This window comes from Carcharhinus amblyrhynchos, chromosome 12, assembly GCF_965287045.1.
Source record: "Carcharhinus amblyrhynchos chromosome 12, sCarAmb.v2.hapA, whole genome shotgun sequence".
Lineage (NCBI taxonomy): Eukaryota > Metazoa > Chordata > Chondrichthyes > Carcharhiniformes > Carcharhinidae > Carcharhinus > Carcharhinus amblyrhynchos.
Window position 1 is genome coordinate 42,264,510 of NC_137335.1, and position 21,874 is coordinate 42,286,383.

Here is a 21,874-nt window from a genome sequence, read left to right on the forward strand (position 1 = left end):
GGAAACATGCAGTAACGAGATGCAGGGTGGGGGGGGAAATGGCAATGATGGGATGTGGATTGTGTCGAGATGGGGTAACATTTTGGGAGCTCTGCCAGGGGAATCATAGGGAAGGTCCTGGTGCCCTGATGCCAGTGGTCCATATTAGTATAGAATAGCAATGCCACCAATGATATGTGTTGTGGCATGGGGGGGGCAGTCTGGGTCAATGATGCGGATGGGAGGAAGTCTCCTGGTTCACTATCAGATTGGGGCACCATGCGCAATGCCACCGAAGCACTCTGAAGCCAACTTCACTGTCGCAAAGCTGCCAGCTGTCAGAAAAACTGACAGAATGTCAGAAGATTGTAGTGCCAAGCTCACCTAAAAAAGACCGGCATGGAGGACTCCCATTTTCACGCTGTTATGACACTTCGAACCTTTTTTGGGAAAATTCCACTGAAGCAGAGGGCTTGATCTCAAAGTCAATTTGTGGGATAACAAGGTGGTCAAGTATGAACTGACAGCAATGCTGATTGACAAGGCATCAGAGTGACTATGCACCAAATCTGGGATGCTGCCATGAGCACAGGACTACACAAGGAATTGTGCTGTGCTCATACATAAGCAAACAAGGGTCCACAGACCTCTTTCTCCATTGTAGATAGATTGTAGACCCAATTAAACGGCCTAGTAAATCATTCAGTTCAAGGGAATTAAGGATTGCCAGCGATGCCCACATCCTATGAGAAAAAAGACAATTGTGAAACATTAATGTGTTTCTTTCTGTTCTTTTTCACAGTTCCACTGAATATGCATCTATCCTCAGGCATTCCAGGAGACCAAAACTCCACCTTTGGGAATGATGATACCAGTCACCCAGAGGATATACCGTTACCTGCTCCTCCCACAATTGCCATCAGCAATTGATTCGCAGAGGGGTTGGGATTAGAATCAGGTTCATATGCTTGTGAACGTCACACAGGCATGTCTCAGCAGCCAAGGGAAGCCATAACAGATAAGGTATCAGGCTGTTGGAGAATAGGTCCCAGCTAATGTCAATGATGGGCCACTGGTCATGAATGCAAGAAGCTTGCTGAAATTGCAGCAGAGATTAGGAGAAAATATGGCAGAAGTGCCAGGATTATGCATAGCATTTTGCAGAATATGCAGGAGTCCTTGCATAACGAAGTTATTCCAAGTCAAAGGCATATGAGCACCTGACTTCCTCCGTGGAGGTGTTGGCAACCAGATAGAGAATCATGTTGAGCAATTGACCCATAAGCCCTTTGACTTGCATTCCATCTAGTCATGTGACCTATATAGCAGTGGCTAGCTGAGTGGGCGACAAGGAAGCTGGACCTTCTCATGGAGACAGAGATGCTACTATGCACCAAGGTGGAAGAGTGCATGCTGTAACAGCTTCATGTCAGGACATTTCAGAATGAGAGGCCTTTCCGTATCCTCTCATTGGTTCTATAGCCTACAGTAGGCATGGCTGAGAAGTTTGTCCCTGCACCCAAGAAGGATACTTCCAGGAAACGTTTAAGGTCCCACATCTCCTGAGGATGCCCACAAGAGCAAACATAAACAATGAAGCATCGCACCCAGCAGCCTGACTCCATCTTGGCAGCTGATCCTAGAGGATATTCATTAAGTGGAGTCAATAACGTCACAGATTGTTCAATTCTGTGCAAGGAGTGGGCTTAATAAGCAAATCATCATTTCTGGCGCTACGCTTTCTTGTGTTATATGCAAACACGTAGCTATAATTCAAGGACAGGATTAAGCTTGACTGTGATGGCCCTCAAGATCAAGCAGTCTTTGAACTAATGCTTGGGCTCACTCATGTAAATTGATAGTTCATACAAGGTTCCTGTGAATCACATACCGACATGACTTAGCATCTTTGATGGAGGACCAGAAAAATTCTGGGGAAGAGGAGGAAAATATCAAAAAAAATGCATTTATGGAAGGAAAAAATACTAACAGACTACAAGATACTACTGATGTATCAAGTATTAAGTACCAAGAAATATGCAGAGAGATTATAATAAATGGAAAACAATAAACTGATCGTTATGAGGATACCACCTACTGCAATTTTCATTCTGCAAATATTTTAAATTGTCCATGTATATGTCAGGACTTGGATGATCAATCAGAAAATAGCAATCAAGATTGTATTATTTAATTAATAACATTACAAAGTCGGGATTCAATATCACAATTCTTGAGTACAGCCCAAAATATTCTTAACTTTTCAGATAGCTTGGTCCCATTGGCTATAACTAATATGCTGGATTTACTGCATCCCAGCTTAACGGGAGTGATTCTTTGGAGTATGCAACTTTGATCCTGACAGATAACTTCATTTTGGTTCATATTATTTCAAATTAAAGATTCAAGGTAAATTCGTTTGCTGAGAAAACAGCTACTCTCGAAAGCACCTTGTGCAACTTCAAGTCATTAAATACTGACATTTAGCCTCTTTGTGGCATATGGGAGTCTTTTAAGGAGCAGTTGATGAGAGTGCAGGACTGATCGAAAAAGGAAGGACAGGAAAGGGAGGATTCAGGAACCGAGGATGACCAGGGAAATTGTGAGTCTAGTCAAAAAGAAAAAGGATGCATACATGAGGTCTTGGCAACTAAAAACGGATGAAGCATTTGAAAAATATGGGGAAAGTAGAAAAGACTGGGCGGCACAGTAGCACAGTGGTTAGCACTGCTGCTTCACAACTCCAGGGACCTGGGTTCGAATCCTGGCTCGGGTCACTATCTGTGTGGAATTTGCACATTCTCCTCGTGTCTGCATGAGTTTCCTCCGAGTGCTCCAATTTCCCCCCACAGTCCAAAAATGTGCGGGTTAGGTTGATTGGCCATGCTAAAATTGCCCCTTAGTGTCCTGGGATGTGTAGGTTAAAGGGATTAGCGGGTAAATGTGTAGGGATATGGGAATAGGGCCTGGGTGGGATTGTGATCAGTGCAGAATCGATGGGCCAAAGGGCCTGTAGGGTTCTATGATTCTATGATGACTCAAACAGGGAGTTAAAGGAGTCACGAATTATCCTTGACAGACAGGATTAAGGAGAATCCCAAGGCATTTTACACGTATATTAGAAACAAGAGGGTAGCTAGAGAAAGAGTTGGTCCACTTAGGGACAAAGAAGGGAAATTATGTGTAGAACCAAAGGAAGTAGGTGAGATCCTTAATGATTAATTTGCATTGGTATTCACAAAAGAGAGGAACACATCGATTGGTGATGTCTTGGAGGGGTGTGAAAACCCTTTAAAATAAGTCATCATTACGAGGGAGGAAATGTTAGGCGAATTAAAAAGTATTAAGATAGACAAATCCCCAGGGCCAGATGGCATCTATCCCATAATACCGAGGGAATCAAGAGATGAAATTGCTGGGCCTCTAACAGAAATCTTTGTTTCCTCATTGGCCACTGGTGAGGTCCTGGAGGATTGGAGGATAGCCAATCTTGTCCTGTCATTTAAGAAGGATAGCAAATATAATAATATCCCTCATAATAACCCCTCATAATTTTATAAACTTCTATCAGGTCGCCCCTCAGCCTGTCTTTCCAAGGAAAACAATCACAGTTTTTTCAATCTCTCTGCATTATTCAATCTCCCTTCCATACCAGGCAACACCCTGGTAAACTTTTTCTGTATTCTCTCCAAAGTTTCCATGTCCTTCTAGTAGCGTGGTAATAGTACACCAGTGAGTTTCATATCACTAATAGTGAAATTGTTGGAAAAGATTCTTAGAGATAGGATCTATATACATTCGGAACTGAATGGTCTTGTTAGTGACATGGTTTTGTATGAGGGAGGTCATGTCTCACTAATTTAACTGAGTTTTTTGAAGAGGAGATAACAAAAATGATTGACAAAGGAAGGGCTGTGGATGTTGTCTACATGGACTTTAGTTAAGGCATTTGACAAGGTCCCTCGTGGCAGGCTGGTACAAAAGATTAAATCTTATGGGATTAGGGTACATTAGATGGATTCAGAACTGGCTTGGCCATAGAAGACAGAGGGTAGTAGTGGAAAGGTGTTTTTCTGAATAGAGGTTTGTAACTAGTGGTGTTCTGCGAGGATCAGTGCTGGGATCTCTGCAGTTTGTAATATATGACTTGGAAGAAAACGTAGTTGGTCTGATTAGCAAGTTTGTGAATGATACTAAGATTGGCAGAGTTGTGGATAGGTGATGAAGATTGGCAGAGAACATAGCAGGATATAGATGGGCTGGAAAATTGGGCCGAGAAATGGCAAACGGAATTTAATCTGGACAAATGTGAGGTGCTGTATTTTGGTAGATCCAATTCACATGGGAACTATAAAGTAAATGGCAGAACCATCAGGACCATAGGCACAGAGATCTGGGAGTACAGGTCCACAAATCCTTAAAAGTGACAGCAAAGGTCGAAAAGGTGGTGAAGAAAGCATATGGCATGCCTGCCTTCATCGGCCAGGCATCGAGTACAAAAATTATGTTACAGTTATATAAAATGCTGATTAGGCCACATTTGGAATACTGTGTCCAGTTCCGGTCACCTCACTACCAGAAGGACGTGGAAGCTTTGGAGAGAATACAGAAAAGGTCTACCAGGATGTTGCCTGGTAAGGAGGGTATTAGCCATGATGAGAGATTGAATAAACTGGGATTGTTTTCCCTGGAAAGGAGGAGGCTAACGTTTATAAAATTATGAGGGGTATGGATACGGTGAACAGTTGGAAGCTTTTACCCCAGGGCAAAATGACAATTCAAGAGGGCACAAGTTCAAGATAAAGGGGAAAAAGGTTCAGTGAAGATGTGTGGGGGAAAATATTTTTTTGTTTTTACACAGAAGGTGGTGAGGGCCTGAAATGCACTGCCAAGTGAGGTGGTTGAGGTAAGTAAGTTAGCGACATTTAAGATTATCTGGATAGACACATGAACAGACAGGGAATAGAGGGATATAAGCGGTTGGTCCAGATAGAACAATGTGATCATCTCAGGCTCGGAGGGCTGAAGGGCCTGTTCCTGTGCTAGACTGTTCTTTGTTAACAGGATAATCAGCAATATTTTGCACTTGCATTTTCAAATCTATGAATGTAATTTCAAACCATTTCCCATTTCACAGTATTGCTCAATATTAATATATAAAAGAAAATGACATATGCAGGAGTGTATGCACTCCCATTGACTTGTGGCATTTTACATGCTACAGATGTATACCTACTCTGTCCGAGTGCCCAGTTGCTGTTGCTAGCACTTTCCCTTTTTTCCAATCCCAGATGCAGACTGTATTTTTAGCGTCCAGTCCTACAGAGGCCAAGTGCTGTAAGAAAATTAGACCAATTAGTTCATCATTTAAATAAATAATATATTTTAATATCCCATAAAATCTCTCAAGCATTTTTTTCAATTTCACAGCAGACAAGTGATCTTATACTTCAATTATTCTATACAACCAGAATGTTGCAGCCTCTAGAACCTTACAAAATCATTAACCACCACTAAATCATATTCAAGGGTTTACTCTGCATTTCAGATACATTTACAGAATGACATTTTTTCATTCATTCATGGGATATGGGTGTCGCTGGCAAGGTCAGCATTCACTGTCCATCTATAACTGTCTTCAAGAAGGTGCCAGTGACCTATCTTCTTCCATGTGGTGTAGGTACACCCATAAGTATTGTTAGGGAAGGAGTTCTAATCTTAAACAAAAAGTTTCTATTGTGCAAAGATGATTGACTAGGCTAGGGCTTTATTCCTTGGAACATAGGAAAATATGGGGTGACCTTATTGAGGTGTATAAAATCATGAAAAACACAGATAGGATGGGCGCACATAGTTTTGTCCCTCAGTGAGCAGGGATTGAAAACCAGAGAGTTTAAGGTGAGAGGGGAAAGATTTAAAAGGGACCTGAGGGGCAACTTCCTCACGCAGAGGGTGGTGATCACCACAGGCTTGGACGGCCGAAGGGCCTGTTCCTGTGCTACAGTTAACAAAACGAGCATTGGAGAATAGAAAGTGGAGAATTGATAATGGAAAGTAGGGCTTGTGTCTTCACTATAGAGGACACAAGTAATGTAAGGGAGGGAGAAACTAAGGAAAATTACAATCAGCAGGGAAGTGCCATTGAGCAAATTGTTGGGGCTGCACTGTGGACTGACAAATCCCATGTCTGAATGGACTTCACCCTGTTGTGTTGAAAGTGGTGGCTAATGAGATGGTTGCTGTATTGGTTTTAATTTTCCAAAATTCCCTTAATTTGAGGAAGGTTTCATTAGATTGGAAGATAACAAATGTAATTGTTTTATTCAAAAAGAGGAGACAGAAAGCAGGGAGCAACATGCCAGTTCGCCTAACATCTGTCATTGGAAAAATGGTAGAAGCCATTATTAAATATATTATACCAGGCACTTGGAAAAAATCAAGGCAATCAAGTAGTCAACATGGTTTTGTAAAAGGGAAATCACGTTTAACAATTTATTGGAATTCTTTGAGGGTCACTAGTGCAATGGATAAAAGGAAACCAGTAGATATGTTTTACTGACATTTCCAGAAGGCATTTGATAAGGTGCGACAGCAGAAGTTATCGTGGAAAATAAAAACTCATGGTGTAGAGGGTAACATATTGGCATGGACTGAAGATTGGCTAGCTAACAGAAAACAGAGTTTGCATAAATGGGTCTTTTTCCATTTGGCAAGATGTGACGATGGTGTGCCACAGGGATCAGGACTGGGCCACCAACTTTTACAATTTAAATGAATGATCTGAATTCAGGACCTGAAGGTATGGTTGCCACATCTGCTGACAACATAAATAAGTAGGAAGGTGAATTGTGAAGATGGTGCAATAAGAGTACAAAGGGACACAGATGGGTTAAGTGAATGGGGTGAAATTTGACAACTGGAGTATAATGTGGGTATATGTGAAATTGTCCATTTTGGCAGGAAGAATAAAAAAATCTAAAAGATAAGTGATTACAGAGCTCCCAGTGCAACAGGGATCTGGGTATTCTCGTGTATGACTCACAAAAACTAATAGAACCTAATTTTTTATTGCAATGGGAATTGATTATGCTTCAGTTGTGCAGGACATTGGTGAGACCAAATCTGAAGTATTGTTTATACTATTTGGTCTTTTTGTTTAAAGAAAAGATGTAAATGTGTCAGATGCTGTTCAGAGGAAGTTTACTAGACTAATACCAAATTATCAAGAATGGACAGCTTGCCTGAGAGGAAAGGTTGAAGAGGTCAGATTTGTATCCACTAGACTTTGGAAGAATAAGAGGCGACCTTCAAGATCCTGAGGGATATTGACAGGGTAGATGGCAAGAGAAGTTTCCTCTTGTCGGAGAATCTAGAACTAAGGCTTACCATTTAAAAATAAGGGGTAACTCATTTAAGGTGGAGAAGAGGAGAAATATTTTCTTCCAAAGGATCTGCATCTCTAGAACTTACTTTTTCAAAAGGCTGTGGAAGCAGAATCTTTGAGTGTTTTAAAGGCAGAGGTAGATAGATTCTTGATTAACCTTTCACCCCCTTGTTTTTGGGGATAGACAGGAATGTAGGGTTACAATCAGAGCAGCCATTATCTTATTGAATGGATGAGCAGATTTGAGGGGTTGAGTGGCCTACCCCTGTTCCTAATTTATTTGTATATACGCATGTTCTAAGTTTAGACCCAACAACAGCAAAGGAATTCATAGAATCATAGAAACTCTATACTGCATAAAGAGGCCATCTGGCCCATCGAGTCTGCACCGATCACAATCCCACTTAGGCCCTACCCGCATATCCCTACACATTTACCCACTAATCCCTCTGACCTACACATCTTGGAACACTAAGGGGCAATTTTAGCATGGCTAATCAACCTAACCCGCAAATCTTTGGTCTGAGGAAAGAAACCCGAGCACCCGGAGGAAACCCACGCAGACACGACAATAACGTGCAAACTCCACACAGACAGTGACTCAAGCCGGGAATCGAACCCAGGTCGCTGGACTGTGAAGCAACAGTGCTGACCACTGTGCTACCATGCTAACTATAATTGGAAAACTTATTGTATGTACCGCTGATTGCTATCCTTTCATCACAATGGATAGCAACTAATCAGATTTAGTTCTGATAACTGTTGGCAGGGATGGAGAAGGGAGTGGGAAGGAGAGTTAAAGGATTACAAACATTTAACACTGAGGCTCAAAAATAAAAAGGCATCCTGGGCAAAATTTCTGTGGATTACTGGTCCCAGTTGGAAATAAACTATACAAATAAATAACATAAATGAATCAGTGGTAGAAAAGAAAGAGGTGAAAAATTAATGTGGAATAAATATATATTTTCTTCTTTCTTTTAAATTTGCCTCCATTTACTCTAACTTCTATTGTTTAATGCTGCTCTTTATTATTTCAGTTATTTTCAATCGCTCTGGTTTTCTGTTTATTATCCTTATCAGCCAGAGCATGCTGGATGACAACAGAGAAAGAGGTGAAAATGAAAAGGAAGAGCAAGTATGATAGATGCCTGGTAGAAAATACAATGGAGAATCAGGCTGAATATAGAAGAACCAGAGAGGAGGTGAAAAAAACTAATAGGAAAAGGAAGAAAGGGGCATAAAAGCAACTAGCAGCTTACATAAAAGTGAATCCCAATGTCCATTAGCATGTAAATAATAAAAGGTTGGTAAAAGAATAGTGCCAAGTAGGGACAAATATAGATATTTGCTTCCGGTGGCAGGAGAAATAGCGCAGGTGTTAAATAACTACTTTGCATCTGTCTTTACAAAAGGAAAATGCTACCCAGGCTGAGGTAGGAGAGGAGGTAACTGGTACATTCGAAGGAGGTGTTGAAAAGGCTTAGGGTGATCTTACCAGGTCGTCACACCAGCTGATCAGCATAGAGAGCCAGTAAGGTCATGAGAGAAGTGACAAACCAGATTCGCTCCCAATTTCTCGCCTCTCGTCATCTTATCGACCTTGGATTGCTATCAGCCTCGCACTTGGGAAGAGCATGAGGCTGATTTAACTATTTAATTTGAATTTCAATATGATCAGTGAGCCCAGGACACAATATCCAGATTCACTTATCTTCATGGCATCACCAGCAATGATCACGTACGGTCCCCAGCAACAGGAACCTGACGTGGTGGCCTCAACGGTGGGACTGGAGGCTATTGAGGCCCCTGGATAGTCAGTTGAAGGAGGCAGTGCCCCTTGGGCCCCATTCACTGGACAGTCTGCACTGCCCCCTTCATGGCCCTGTTGGGCAATGCCAAAGTGTGGGGCCTTAGATTAGGGGCAGTCAAGGACCATCAAGAGGGCCAGTTCTAAGGAGAGGTAGCTGTGCACTCTGCAGTCAGGGATCGGCCAGGCAGAGAGTGGGGCCATCAGTTGGGGAGGTCAGCGATCTGGGAGGGGTGGGGGGATGGTGATATCCAGGCGGAGTAGAGGGGAAATGATAGATTTCTCTGTTCTGTTGCACAGAACACAGATCTGTGCATGCATGATAACATGATGTGTAAGCAAGCAGGTCTTCTGGCAAGAATAAACTCCACACAATCTCCCTACTGGCATGAATCACACTTGCTTCTTTTTTTGCACTAAGTACCATAAGATTGTGTCTGAAAGCTTGCTGGAAAAAATGCAACAATTCTCTCCTGATGCTTGTTTGTCACTTCGAGTTCTTTTGGTAACATTGCCCCTGTATCTTTATTTTAAGAAGCAAAGCTATCAGGTCAAAATTAGATACATCCAAAGGCACTCAGGGAAATGAGAGTGAAAATTACTGAGGCAATAGTAATGATCTTTCCGTCTTACTTAGACATGGGGTGGTGATGCCAGAGGACTAGAGAATTAAAATGTTACATCCTTGATCAAAAAGGCACACAAGGATAAAAGGTGGCAACTATAGTGATAGAGTAATCTCTGGAAACTATAGTTCAGGACAAAATTGATAGTCACTTAGACAAGTGCAGGATAATTAAAGAAAACCAGCATGGATTCATTAAGAGAAAATCATGTCTAACCTGTTCATGTTTTGTGAGTAGGTAAGAGAGAAGGTTGATAAGAGCAATGTTGTTGATGTGTTGAATATAGATTTTCAAAAGACATTTGATACAGTACCACACAACAGGCTTGCAAGCAAAGTTATAGATTATGGAATAAAAGGGAAAGTAGGCATTTTGATATGGAATTGTCCGAGTGACAAACAGAATAGTGATAATTGGCTCTCTTTCAAATTGGAAGGTCTGTAGTGAAGTTCACCTGGGGGCAGTGTTGGGACCCTTGCTCTTCCTGAAATATATTAAAGACCCAGGCTGTGGTGTTCAGGGCATAATTTCAAAATTTGCAGATTATACAAAAATTGGAAATGTTGTCAACTGTGATGAGGATAGTCTTGAACTTCAAAAGGACATAGACATACTGGTGGATTGAGTAGACAAGTGACAGATGAAGTTCAGTGTGGAAACGTGTGGCGGGATTCATTTTAATGGCAAGAACATGGAGAGTCAATACACTACAAAGAGGTGCAGGAACAGAAGGTCCTTGAGGTGCACATGAATGTAAATCACCGAGTAGTTAATAAAGCATATACTATCTTAGCCTTTATTAATAGTGATTATTGGCAAAAGGTGTAAAAGTTATATGAGGAAATGTTTTTTCATCCCTGAGTAATTCGGGTCTGAAAGAATGTGCGAGAGATTCAAAAGAAAATGGGAGTGCTATCTGAAAAAAAATGTTGAAGAATACTGGAATAAGGCTGGGAAGTGGTACTATATAGAATGCTCTTTCAGACAGCTAGTTCAGGCTCAAAGACTTGAATGATGATACCTGACATTTGACAAGATCATCAGTTGCAACTTCTCGGCTGGTTGACCTCAAATTTATAGACATCAGTAAATAAAGTACAATATTATTCTAATAACTAGATGCAGAATCCAGGTTACAAACCACTCACATATGCTGTAATTTTTATTCACATACCTGTCCATCAGAATCAAAAGTCAAGCAAGCAACTCCATGCGTGTGAACGTCTTTCAAAATAGAAACCATCTGTACATGATAAGTATCCCAAATGCAGATGTATGGTTCCTTTCCAACTTGACCTGTTGCAACCAGACTTCTTTCTGGATGTAAAGCAAGGCTGCAAATGAACGAAAGAATCAGTCTGTATTTGGCATTTCATTATATTTGAAAGTTGTTTTTCTTTTAAGCCAAGACCTAAAGAATTAATTAATCTAGATTGCCTAAAACAGCAAGTTGTATTGTCTTTTCCTCATGAGAAGTTTATTTGCTACAATGAAATGGGATTATAACGGTATTATTTTAATTGTGATCAGATTTCATAAAATGATTGTGTTTTGGGATACCTCTTTATTTTAAGATAAAATAGAATTGTGAAGGTCATCTGATATGTTAAGAGTTCTGCCAAATAAGCCAGTATGGCACGGTTACCATGGAGATCAAGTTGAGAGTTGCTGAGATGTTCACACCAGGGAACAAAGGCAGGAGTAGCTTGGTTGCAGTGTTGAGGCTTAGGGTGGAATTTTCCCATCCCACCCGTGGCAGGCAGTAGAGAATCCAACTGGACATAAAAAGTTGGAAACGAATCAGTGTAAAAGCAGATTGCAATTCTCCCAATGGCAGATTAATGCCAGGCTGGTTGTCCTGCTGCCTGGTGTCATTTTCATTTCATGACTGTTCATTAAAATTGATTGCCTAAATCTCATCAGGCCTTCCAATCTTATCGTGCCAGCAGGAAGTCAGGTTGATATCAAAGCTGTTTGAAAAACAGTGACGTGGATAAGCTGGACCACAGTACACTTGAGATTTCAAGGTGAATGCAATGAAACCAATATTTTGGTGACAAAATGCACGCATGCATGAGCGCACATTCCACATACAGAAACCAGTGCAACAAAACCTCAGTAGTGGCGCCACCTATCATTTTTGATAACTAGAACCAAGCTTCTTCATCTCAGGACATTATCCCTTTAAGCCCCCTCAACAGCATTTACGACACTGAACTAAATCAAACCAACTGCCTGAATCCTCCTCCTCTCTCTCTCTCTCTGTTTTCTCTTCACCCTCTCTCCCTTTCTCTTTTTCCTCATCCACTCCTCCATATCTCTTTCTTTTACTCCCCATCCCTTTAACCCTCCTCATTATTCTTCCCCTATTCTTATCCTCCTCAGCACACCCCACATGCCCCAACCTTCTTCGTATGTTTCAATTGATCCGCATAATCCAAACACACTTGACCTGATTGCTACATTTTTCCAGGGCTTGTATTAGAACAAAAAAAATTGATATTTATTAAAAATGAAGAAACTGTACTTCTGGGGCTTTACTATCATTCCCCATCAGACATTTGAGAGTACTGTTTATCCTGATCATTCTCTCAAACTATTCTATAAATGACCTCTGAGATTCACTCTACAACTTCAATTTAACTGGCAACATATTAAAATCAATAAGATGCCCTAAAGCAAATTTTAAGCTGAACCTTGAAGCAACAGCGTAAGGACCTATCCACAAGGGATGGATAAACTCTTAAGAGGTAATGTATGCCAAGTGATTATCAGCCAAGTTGAAAGGAAGCTTCTTCAACAACAGTATTTTGAACAATGTATAATTTTTATATATATTAATATATATAGTGTGTTAAGAAAGATTTAAAGTTTCCGTTTTTTTAGGGTTTGAGCCTGAAAAGTTTCAGGTGTTTTGGATTTTTTTGCATAATTACATTTTAATGAGGTTTTACATCCCCTGAAGGAAATAGATAGATTAAAAGGAGTTTGAAATTCAGGGAACAAAAAGAAAAGAAAAATCTTTACTGTTGCCTAACACCAGCGATCCAGTGATAAAGAGACAGAAAAATATAGGAGAGGATAGAGACTTGTGTGCCTGTATCAGAGAGGGAAGACAGGGTTTAAGCTGTTTAAAAAGTAAGGCTACAAGACTATTAGGAAAGTAGTTAACAGAATAAACAGTTAAAAAACTCAGTGAAGTGATCCGTTTAGTAGAGATGCTACCGGAAGAGGGAACAAATTTGTTTGTTCTGCAATTGAAGAAACATTGAGTTTAGAGTCTTACAGAACAATCCCCCCAAAAACATACTTGGTCAAAAGTACACAATTAAACTATGTTTTAGTCAACAACCTGCTATAGATTCTTAAACATAAAAATCCAGTAAGTATTAACCAAGTCAAGGAATTAATAAAGGCACATCTCATGACTTCTCATATCCTTCCACTCTGATGTGGAATTCCAAAAGGAGGTTTAGAATCAATCTATTTCCTTAAACACCAACTCTTCTAATGTAATATTAGGTGCATGCCGCAAATTTCAAACTTTACATATTCTCAGCATCCCCCACAAAGGAACTGGTCTTCAGGTCTTTCCTTCACTCCAACTCAACTCAGTTAAACGTCCCTTTTCTTAAATATCTTTTTCCCCTTTCATCTAGAGTTCCTTGTCCTTAAGCACATCTTTCACCTCAATTTCTCCAAATATAAGAATATATGTTTTCTGATTTTTCTCTACATTCAGGTCAATAAAATTTATCAAGCGGATCCTGCATGCTTTTCCAAAAATCTTGCCAACTTGCCCTGCCATCTCCAAAAAATTATGTGGAAACCCTTAGGTTTCACTGTTTATACACCACTAAAAATCATACCATTTACTTTGTATTGCTACATTTCATTTTTCTTTCCACCAAATACTTTTCAGCAATATATTTAATCTGGCATGTCTGCCCATTTCATTAATCTATTTATACACCAAACCATTTTTTACATTTTCAAACTTTGGGACATCTTAAAAACCTTGAATTTACGCCACTTCCTTGAAGTCTAGGTCATCAAAATATATCAAAAAGAGCATTAATCTAAATACCATCCTCTCTGGAATACCAGTGTATACTTTCCTCCAGCGTGATATATAAAAATATACCACTTTCAGTCTCTTAGCCAACTGCCTACCACACTGCAACTTCTCTTTTAATCCCATGAGCCTCATTGCACAATGAGTTTATTCAAGAAAACATGGGAACAGAAAGGCCGATTCAACCTTTTTAAATGATCAGCTTCTTGTTGACGTAAGAAAGATACATTAAATACAAAAGCAAAATACTGCAGATGTTGGAAATTTGAAATAAATGCTAAAAATACACAGCAGAGCTAACGACATTTGTGGAGAGGCGCAAAGAAAATACCTCCTCATTGACTTCAGCAGTTTCATTTAATAAAGTATATCGAAAAATGTCAAAGATTTCTAAATAACCTAAGAAATTCACAGCACTAATTGACATATAACTGATTTCAAGAGATGGCATGGTGACTCAGTGGTTAGCGCTGCTGCCTCACAGCACCAGGGACCCAGATTCGATTCCCAGCCTCAGGTGACTGTCTGTGTGAAGTGTGCATAAAGCACTGAGGACGAATGGTTTATATCTGAATGAAATGCTTCACTATTGAACTTGCTGTCAGGGTGGGATGTCTGGTAGAGGTAAAGGTGGGAAAGGTCTTGGGAAGAGCAGTGCTAAATGACACCGGAAGTTCTTTGCAAAAATATCCAGGGAATAACTAAACCTGCTATCCGTTGGCTCGCTCGGCGTGGGGGTGTTAAGTGCATTTCAGGCCTCATCTATGAAGAAACCTGCGGAGTCCTGAAGGTTCTCTTTGTGAACATCATTCGGGACTCGGTCACCTACGCCGAACACACCAAACTCAAGACTGTTACTGCCATGGATGTTGTGTACACCCTGAAACGCCAAGGAGGAATCCCCTATGGTTTTGGTGGTTGAAAACTTCAGGGAAAATATTTCAAGGATGCAAAGGAAACATCCCTTTTACCACTAAAGGCACCAATAAATTTTATGTTGTTAAATAGTTTATCCCTAACACATCATGGGAAACAATGCAAGGGATTGTATGGTATAGTATAAACAAAGGAATTAAAGAGTTATATTGCTGTATATGTAACAGTGATGCTGAGATAAAGCTAAATTGTGTCAGATTTCATTCAATTTTTTGAACAACCAAAAATTGAAAACTGACCATAAAGCTGTAAGATATCTAAAGTCAGTGCAAAAAATTTTAGTAGATAGTGATTGGATCCTAATGTGCAATTAAATTATAATGGTAAGCTCAATGCAAAGTATGGGATGCAGGGTATAGCTTCATTATGCATTTGCAACAGATGGCTGCTTAACTAAAAAACAATTCTTTCCTTTTTTGTTCTAAAGCATTAATTTCACAACAGCAGATAATCTGGGTCGTAACCAGCTGCCATAGGATTGGTTTTCCTAATCCTCCTTCGGTAATACATAACAGCAACAAAGTATTCATTTTCCAGTTACAATTTCAAGCACAACACAAAAGACAACTGCATATAGGCCAGCATGGCAGAAAATACATTTTAGGGATTGTTGTTGTTTTCTGACAATGTGCACTTAGAAATTAAGCTAAAATCATAGTTCAAGCGTGCCAGTCCTCATACCTACATTAAAGACATTGCCAAATGACAATATACAGCTACCTTACAGCCCTTTTTTACACTGATGTTTAAAGATGTGGATTTAAGTCTTGAACCCAGAATTCAGAAGAATCCAAATGCTGAGGTAATGCATGGTGCGGCTCCAGCCGTAGATGCCAGGACAAAGGAGCTTCAGACTGGATCACTCATTACATCCTAAATCCAGATAGCATGAGTTCCCCGCGAGATTTCTTAAATTCCACCTCAAGAAAGTTCACCATGGAAATGCCACAACATCCAACATACTCTTTCCAGACTAACCTACATGTTTGCAATCTCTGGAAGGAAAAAGGTTGCAGGTTTTTGACATGAACAAGCCTACATGCATGGCCTCATCAAAGCCACACACAGACACCTTGGATTTGGAACAAGGTCACACATGACTGAGACAACAATTTCCAAGGGACTGAGTAAAATCTACTGGCTTACCGATGAGGTTTCAATCCCCCAACCTAACAAAGGTTGACATACATAGATATCACCAGATGGCAAGCAGCTCCAATATGCCACTACTTCCAAGTTTCCACAATAAATGGTGCATCTATAACCCCTCATGTTTCAACAAAGTATCAAGCCTCTTTAAAGGCCTCATCTGGCCACAGAAGCGCAAACTACATAACCATTTAACACATGGAAATAAAGTGATAAAAACTATATATTTACACAAAAATACGGGGGTGGGACAATCTTAGCAAAACAATTCTAAGTGCTAAACAAGCTTGAAAATGGGAGAGTTTCGAACCCATTTTTTCAGCAAGAGAAAAAATGAAATCTTATGATGTTTGAAAAAAGAGACAAAATGTGATTTGCACCAGTAGCAGGCATGGACAAGGTCTGTTCAGGTTGGGAAGCCGGCTGCTGACTGCTTCAGGGCATTCTCACTCATGCGCCTAATCTCCCAGTGCACAATGTGCAAGAGTGCATAGGGAGATCATAACTTCCCCCCACAATCCTGGGCATTGCCTTCTCCACCAATTGCCCTCCTGATCACAGCTGATTGCCAGCCTGACTTCATTCCCCCCCACCCCCCCCAAATCAGCACTCCCATGTTCAGGGATCCCAGCTAATCAATGCCCACGTTCACCTCCCTACCCCTAATCCTCCGCTCCCGTTCACGTGTTGGCACTGCCCGCCCCTGCCCCTGACCATCCAGGAGGCCTCAATGGCTCCGGTCCCACTAGTGAGGCCATCACATTTGGTCCCTGTTAGTGGGGGGGCCTTATGGCCATACATTATTTTCGCTGGTGGGGGCTGTTAAGGCAAGTGAGCCTACACACTGCAGGCTCACTAATAATATTTAAATTAGAAAATGAATATTAAAATCAACTTTGCACAATTATGCTGGCAATTCAATGCCAATGGCATCGCGAGAGGCAAGAAACTGGGCTCGAACGTTTTTGTTTGCCTCACTCACGATCTTACCAGCTTGCCATGCCAATTGACCAGCGTGACAAGCCAGTAAGGTCGTCCCCCAGTGTCACAGAATCTCTTGACAACAGTTCATCTTGTGTTATAAAAAGATATTGCACTTACATTTTCTTCCACTTTGTCTTGGTGTGATCCCAACACCACAGCTGCGATGATGAAGGCCTAATTGTGTGTTATGCCCCTATGCCTAGGTGGCTGCCCTCAGGTGGTCCAATTTTTAGAAGGCTCCAAATTGCTGAGGCCTCTTGCATTGGTGCAAGTCCACCCTATCAGACCTCGACTACAAGAGGAATCACTGTCAGACGTAAGGAAGAGCGGCAATTCACCCTTGGAGTGCCTGTAAGGCAAACCTGCTGGTGTTCCTCTCCCCTACTATGCATGATGACACTTCCCCAATTTCAGGGGAGGGAATACATGAATGAGGTCAAATGCCTCATTATCCCTCTTACCTAATAAGCCATGACCAGAGTGACAGAATGCAGGTCTGAGTCTCTTTTTACAAGTACCTGGATTTACACCACAAGTGCTGTAAGCTACAGGGCTATGGGCCGGATGCAGGAAGGTGGGATTAGCAAGGGCACCTGGGTATCCTTGGGCTGCCGTGGACAAGATGGGCCAGTGGCCTCTTTCTGTGCTGCAACTTTTCTATGGTTATCGGGTTCTTTGTCCAGCAGCCGCAAGTGTTCTGTTGGACCTAGCTTTTCATGATAGTCACCAACCTCTCCAAGGAAGTTGCCATGCACTCACATGCCAGAGCCATGACAGGATTCATCGCTTGGATGGATGCCTCCACCCATCGTGCATAGCCTCTGGCACCTCTGTCAGACGTGCCCCTGCCTGCGTCTCTAAGTCTAGGTTTCATGTAATCATTCCCAGAGGGTCATATTTAGCACTGGGCTCAGAATGGGCCCAGCCATCAGCATTCTTCTGCCAAGAACCTTGTTGTCATGTTGTATTCCCTAGATTGTGACTTCAAGCCTAATCATGAACACATTCTACTGCCCCACCCCACCTGAGGTGACTGTCTCTGTGCTGGCTGTCTAGAGGAATTATGTGATGATGCATCCTCTCAGTATTTCATGTCATCAACCTCAAGGCGTGGAGTTCTGACTTGCTGCAGACTCAGTGCAATGTGTCATTTGACTGCAGAGACCTCAAGTGGTGAATACAAAGAATTATCTGGCAGTTATGCACAATCCCTTTACAAAACGCTATGTCATGCATGTCTCCTGTATACCGAGTTCTCAACCCCAGGTTGGATACATCCTCATTTTGTTGTGTTGACACTCTGGCCTTGCCATCCATAACTGAGTCTGCCTGATCCCCAGCCACTTTGACCACCTTCTCCTTTCAAAGGTCAACGTGCAGAAGTCAGGGACACGACCTGGTCTTTTAGCACTCTCCAACATTATGCATTCTTTTGTCCCTGCAGATAGACAAAAGGATTGAATATCATCTCAGTGGACAGCAAATTCCATTAAGAGCTTGCAAGCCTATGACAGCAAATATCACATCCCTAGTAAATGTTCCACACACACTCCCTGTGACTGGTACAACTTTCACAGCATGAACTGGTTCCCAGAAATTCAGTCCCCTTGTTTCATCTGGTGCTGAGGCCTGAAACACACACTCCTTCCTGGTAGACACTTGCACATTTATATTTCTTGACATCATCGTAAGTGCCATTTGTTAGGAAACCAAAGGTCAAATATAAACTCTTTAAAATGTATTGGTAAATATTAGAAATAAAGTATAATTTTAGGTAGGTTTAATGTTGTGCCTGGAAGGGATCTAGAGTTAGGTTCATGCTGGAGAAAGGTGTGTGGGGGTTATTTTTCAAGCCTAATCATAAAGACAGCAACAAAGTGAAGACACCAGCAAAGTCTGATGGTTAAAAGGGCGAACTCTATCAGGTTAAGGATTGTGGGAGTAGCAAAGGATGTACAACTATGGAATAAACATGGAAATTAACTGGATAGTGCCTGTTGTTATGCCTTGAACAGACACTGATTGAATATAGATCCCCGTGTGTTGTGTTCCTGAGATAATTACAACCTCCTGACACAGGCATGACGCTCAGTACTTGTGACCAAACAGACAGAGATTGATTAGTGTCTGTCCTCGAAGTACACGACTGGAAACTTGGTCAGTGTCAGCAGGATCACTATAAGGAGGAAAGACAGAAACATCGGCATTAGTAAACCAGGATCAACTACTGCAGAAGCACGACCCTGAGTCCGGGACTCAGAAACATCAAAACAAAAACCATCAGTAGGCAATCTGATCAGTCTGTCTCGCCAAATAGTATCTCTATGTTCAATTCGTGAGTTTGGATATTTTGTAAAGTTCTGATATCTTTGAATATTTGTGTGTATAGGGGAGTAGGTCAAAGGTCTAACTTTGTGTCTAACGATGCAAGTCAGAGGTTAATGCTTTGCAAATAACAAAACTTGATGATTGATGTAATTTTGTGGTAAAATGGTACAACACAATAAAGGAGATTTGTTGTACAATAACTTGAGTGTCTTTGACTATGATGTCCGTTGACGCAAGTCAGAGAGCAACAGTTTCAATTGCATGTGCAATTCTATTGCAATAGGAGGAGTTTTGGCATATTAAAAAAATCAATACGCCAGCAGAGGCATGCAGGCATTGCATGAAAACTAGAGGTCCTTGTAAGGTGAAGCAAAAGCTTTTCTTTATTCTTAGTTTAGCCAGAACAGTTAGGAGGAAGATCATGGAGCAGCGAGCAGTTTTCAGCTCTACCCAAAGCAGAAAAGGCTACACAATAGAGTGAGATGCAAGAAAGCAAGTTCCAGAGGAACTAAAGGATGGTTTGCTTTTGGAAACAGAACAAAATACTGTGCACGAGCATCCCCACAAAGCTGAGAAGGATTCGATTGGTGAAAATGCCAGAGAAAGATTTCTAAAGTAATCCTAAATGGAATGTCTTACTACCATCTGTGAAACAAATTTTAAAGTAATTGTGAATAAAGTGTTGGCTAGATATATCAGAATTTGTACTACAACAGAAGTCAGTCAAGGCAAAGGATTCTTAGAGTGGTTGGTGCAAAATCCTGGAGCAGATTCACTGTTAAAAGTGAAGCAGAAGCTTTGTTAAAAGTGCCATTTGCAAATCCTAGAGTGGATTTCAGAATGCAAACTATAAAGTAAAAGTATTACTCATGATGGAAAGTTTTAAAGTGTGTTTTTGGGAGTAGAGTTTGACAACTCGCTGACAACAGTGGTATTCTGAGGAGAAAACAACAGTCACTACCTTGGGTTCACAGAGGAATGCATACTTGACCATAGCCACCTTGTGCACCTCAAAGGGACTGTATGTGTTAATAAGACCAATGTAGCTTCAAATATACTGTGTCATCCATGTTAATCTTAAAATCTGTGTATATTTGTTAAGCTAAGGGGGTGTGTATATATTGTTATCCATTTTTCCCATTTTTTTCTTGAGGAAACTAATTAGCAGTCCTGTGATTCTGTTTCTCCTCATTTAATAAAAAGTTGAAGTTGCAGTCTGAAGGGCGGTGAGCGCGACAAGGGCTGTAAGCACAAGGGAAAAAGAGAGTAAACGAGAGAAAGGATGAGGAGCGTAATCTACTAGCAGAGTTATTTTGCAGATATTCTGCCTTCCCAAATGCATTCCATTTTCTCATGGTCTTTTTGTGGGTCTTGAGGTCCTCGGTTGCAAAACCTACAAGCCTCTCTTCAGAGGTCTGGTCCCAATTGAAAGGATTCCCTCCTGCACACTATTTTCACGAGATGCAGGTTTTGGAATTCCAAAGAAAACACATTTCCTTAGAATGCTTGAGACTACAAAAAGAGAAGCCTGATGAGGTGTTGGGAACATTCCGCCAGATGAGTGCAAGATGTTTTGACACCATCAAATGCCATTATTAGACACTATATTGTAATATAGATGTGTTAGTAATGCGATAATTTCTTATCGGGCTCCACCCTGTAAAGTTAATCATTACATTGATGAGCATTGTATATGTGTTGACATGCATTATAATACATTTTTCATTGGAAAAATGACATTATGCATTCACAAATATAGGAACATATGTTGGCAATCACTCTTGTGATGTCTGGTTCTGTGATTTATACGTACAGGCTGTGCTGACTTTTAAAAAATTAATTGCTGTTGAACATGAAACAAAATCCAATTACCTGCTCACCTCCTTTGACAGGCAATCTGTCCTGAAATGGAAACGTAACATTATTTGTTCTTTTATTTTCAGCATTTTGCAGATATAATGCATGTTTTGACAACTGTGACTATTATGAATGTTTGGTTGAGTTACAAAACCTCAGAATCACCTGAGCTCAGTAGGTGATCAATTAACATAGTTGCTCAGGGAAACAATTGACAGCTTAAAGAGGTTGTAATAACATATTCTATAATCTAGTGATTTATATGAACTTCAGCAAGGCATTCGATAAGGTCCCCCATGCAAGACTTCTTGAGAAACTGAGAGGGCATGGGATCCAAGGGGCTGTTGCCTTGTGGATCCAGAACTGGCTTGCCCGCAGAAGGCAGAGAGTGGTTGTGGATGGGTCTTTTTCTGCATGGAGGTTGGTCACCAGTGGAGTGCCCCAGGGATCTGTTCTGGAACCCTTGCTGTTTATAATTTTCATAAATGACCTGGATGAGGAAGTGGAGGGATGAGTTGGTAAGTTTGCTGACGACACGAAGGTTGGTGGTGTTGTGGATAGTTTGGAGGGATCTCAGGAGTTGCAGCATGTCATAGATAGGATGCAAGGCTGGGCGGAGAAGTGGCAGATGGATTTCAACCCAGATAAATGTGTGGTGGTCCATTTTGGCAGGTCAAATGGGATGAAGGAGTATAATATCAAGGGTGAGACTCTTAGCAGTGTAGAGGATCAGAAGGAGCTTGGGG

General features: G+C 41.0%; 1 protein-coding gene across 9 annotated transcripts in view; it reads right to left on the bottom strand.

Annotated features, from left to right (window-relative positions):
• LOC145350939 (echinoderm microtubule-associated protein-like 6) overlaps window positions 1-21,874 on the bottom strand; it is a 394,618-nt gene that overhangs the window by 323,428 nt on the left and 49,316 nt on the right. For all 9 annotated transcript variants that reach the window (XR_013888268.1, XM_080200440.1, XM_080200441.1 and 6 more), the window contains 2 exons: window positions 10,974-11,133; window positions 5,216-5,314 (listed from right to left, as the gene is read on the bottom strand). Coding sequence is in view for 8 of the 9 variants with exons in the window: in XM_080200440.1 (XP_080056566.1) it covers window positions 5,216-5,314; window positions 10,974-11,133 (259 nt within the window). In the remaining variant the exon portion in view is untranslated. The remainder of the gene's footprint in view (window positions 1-5,215; window positions 5,315-10,973; window positions 11,134-21,874) is intronic.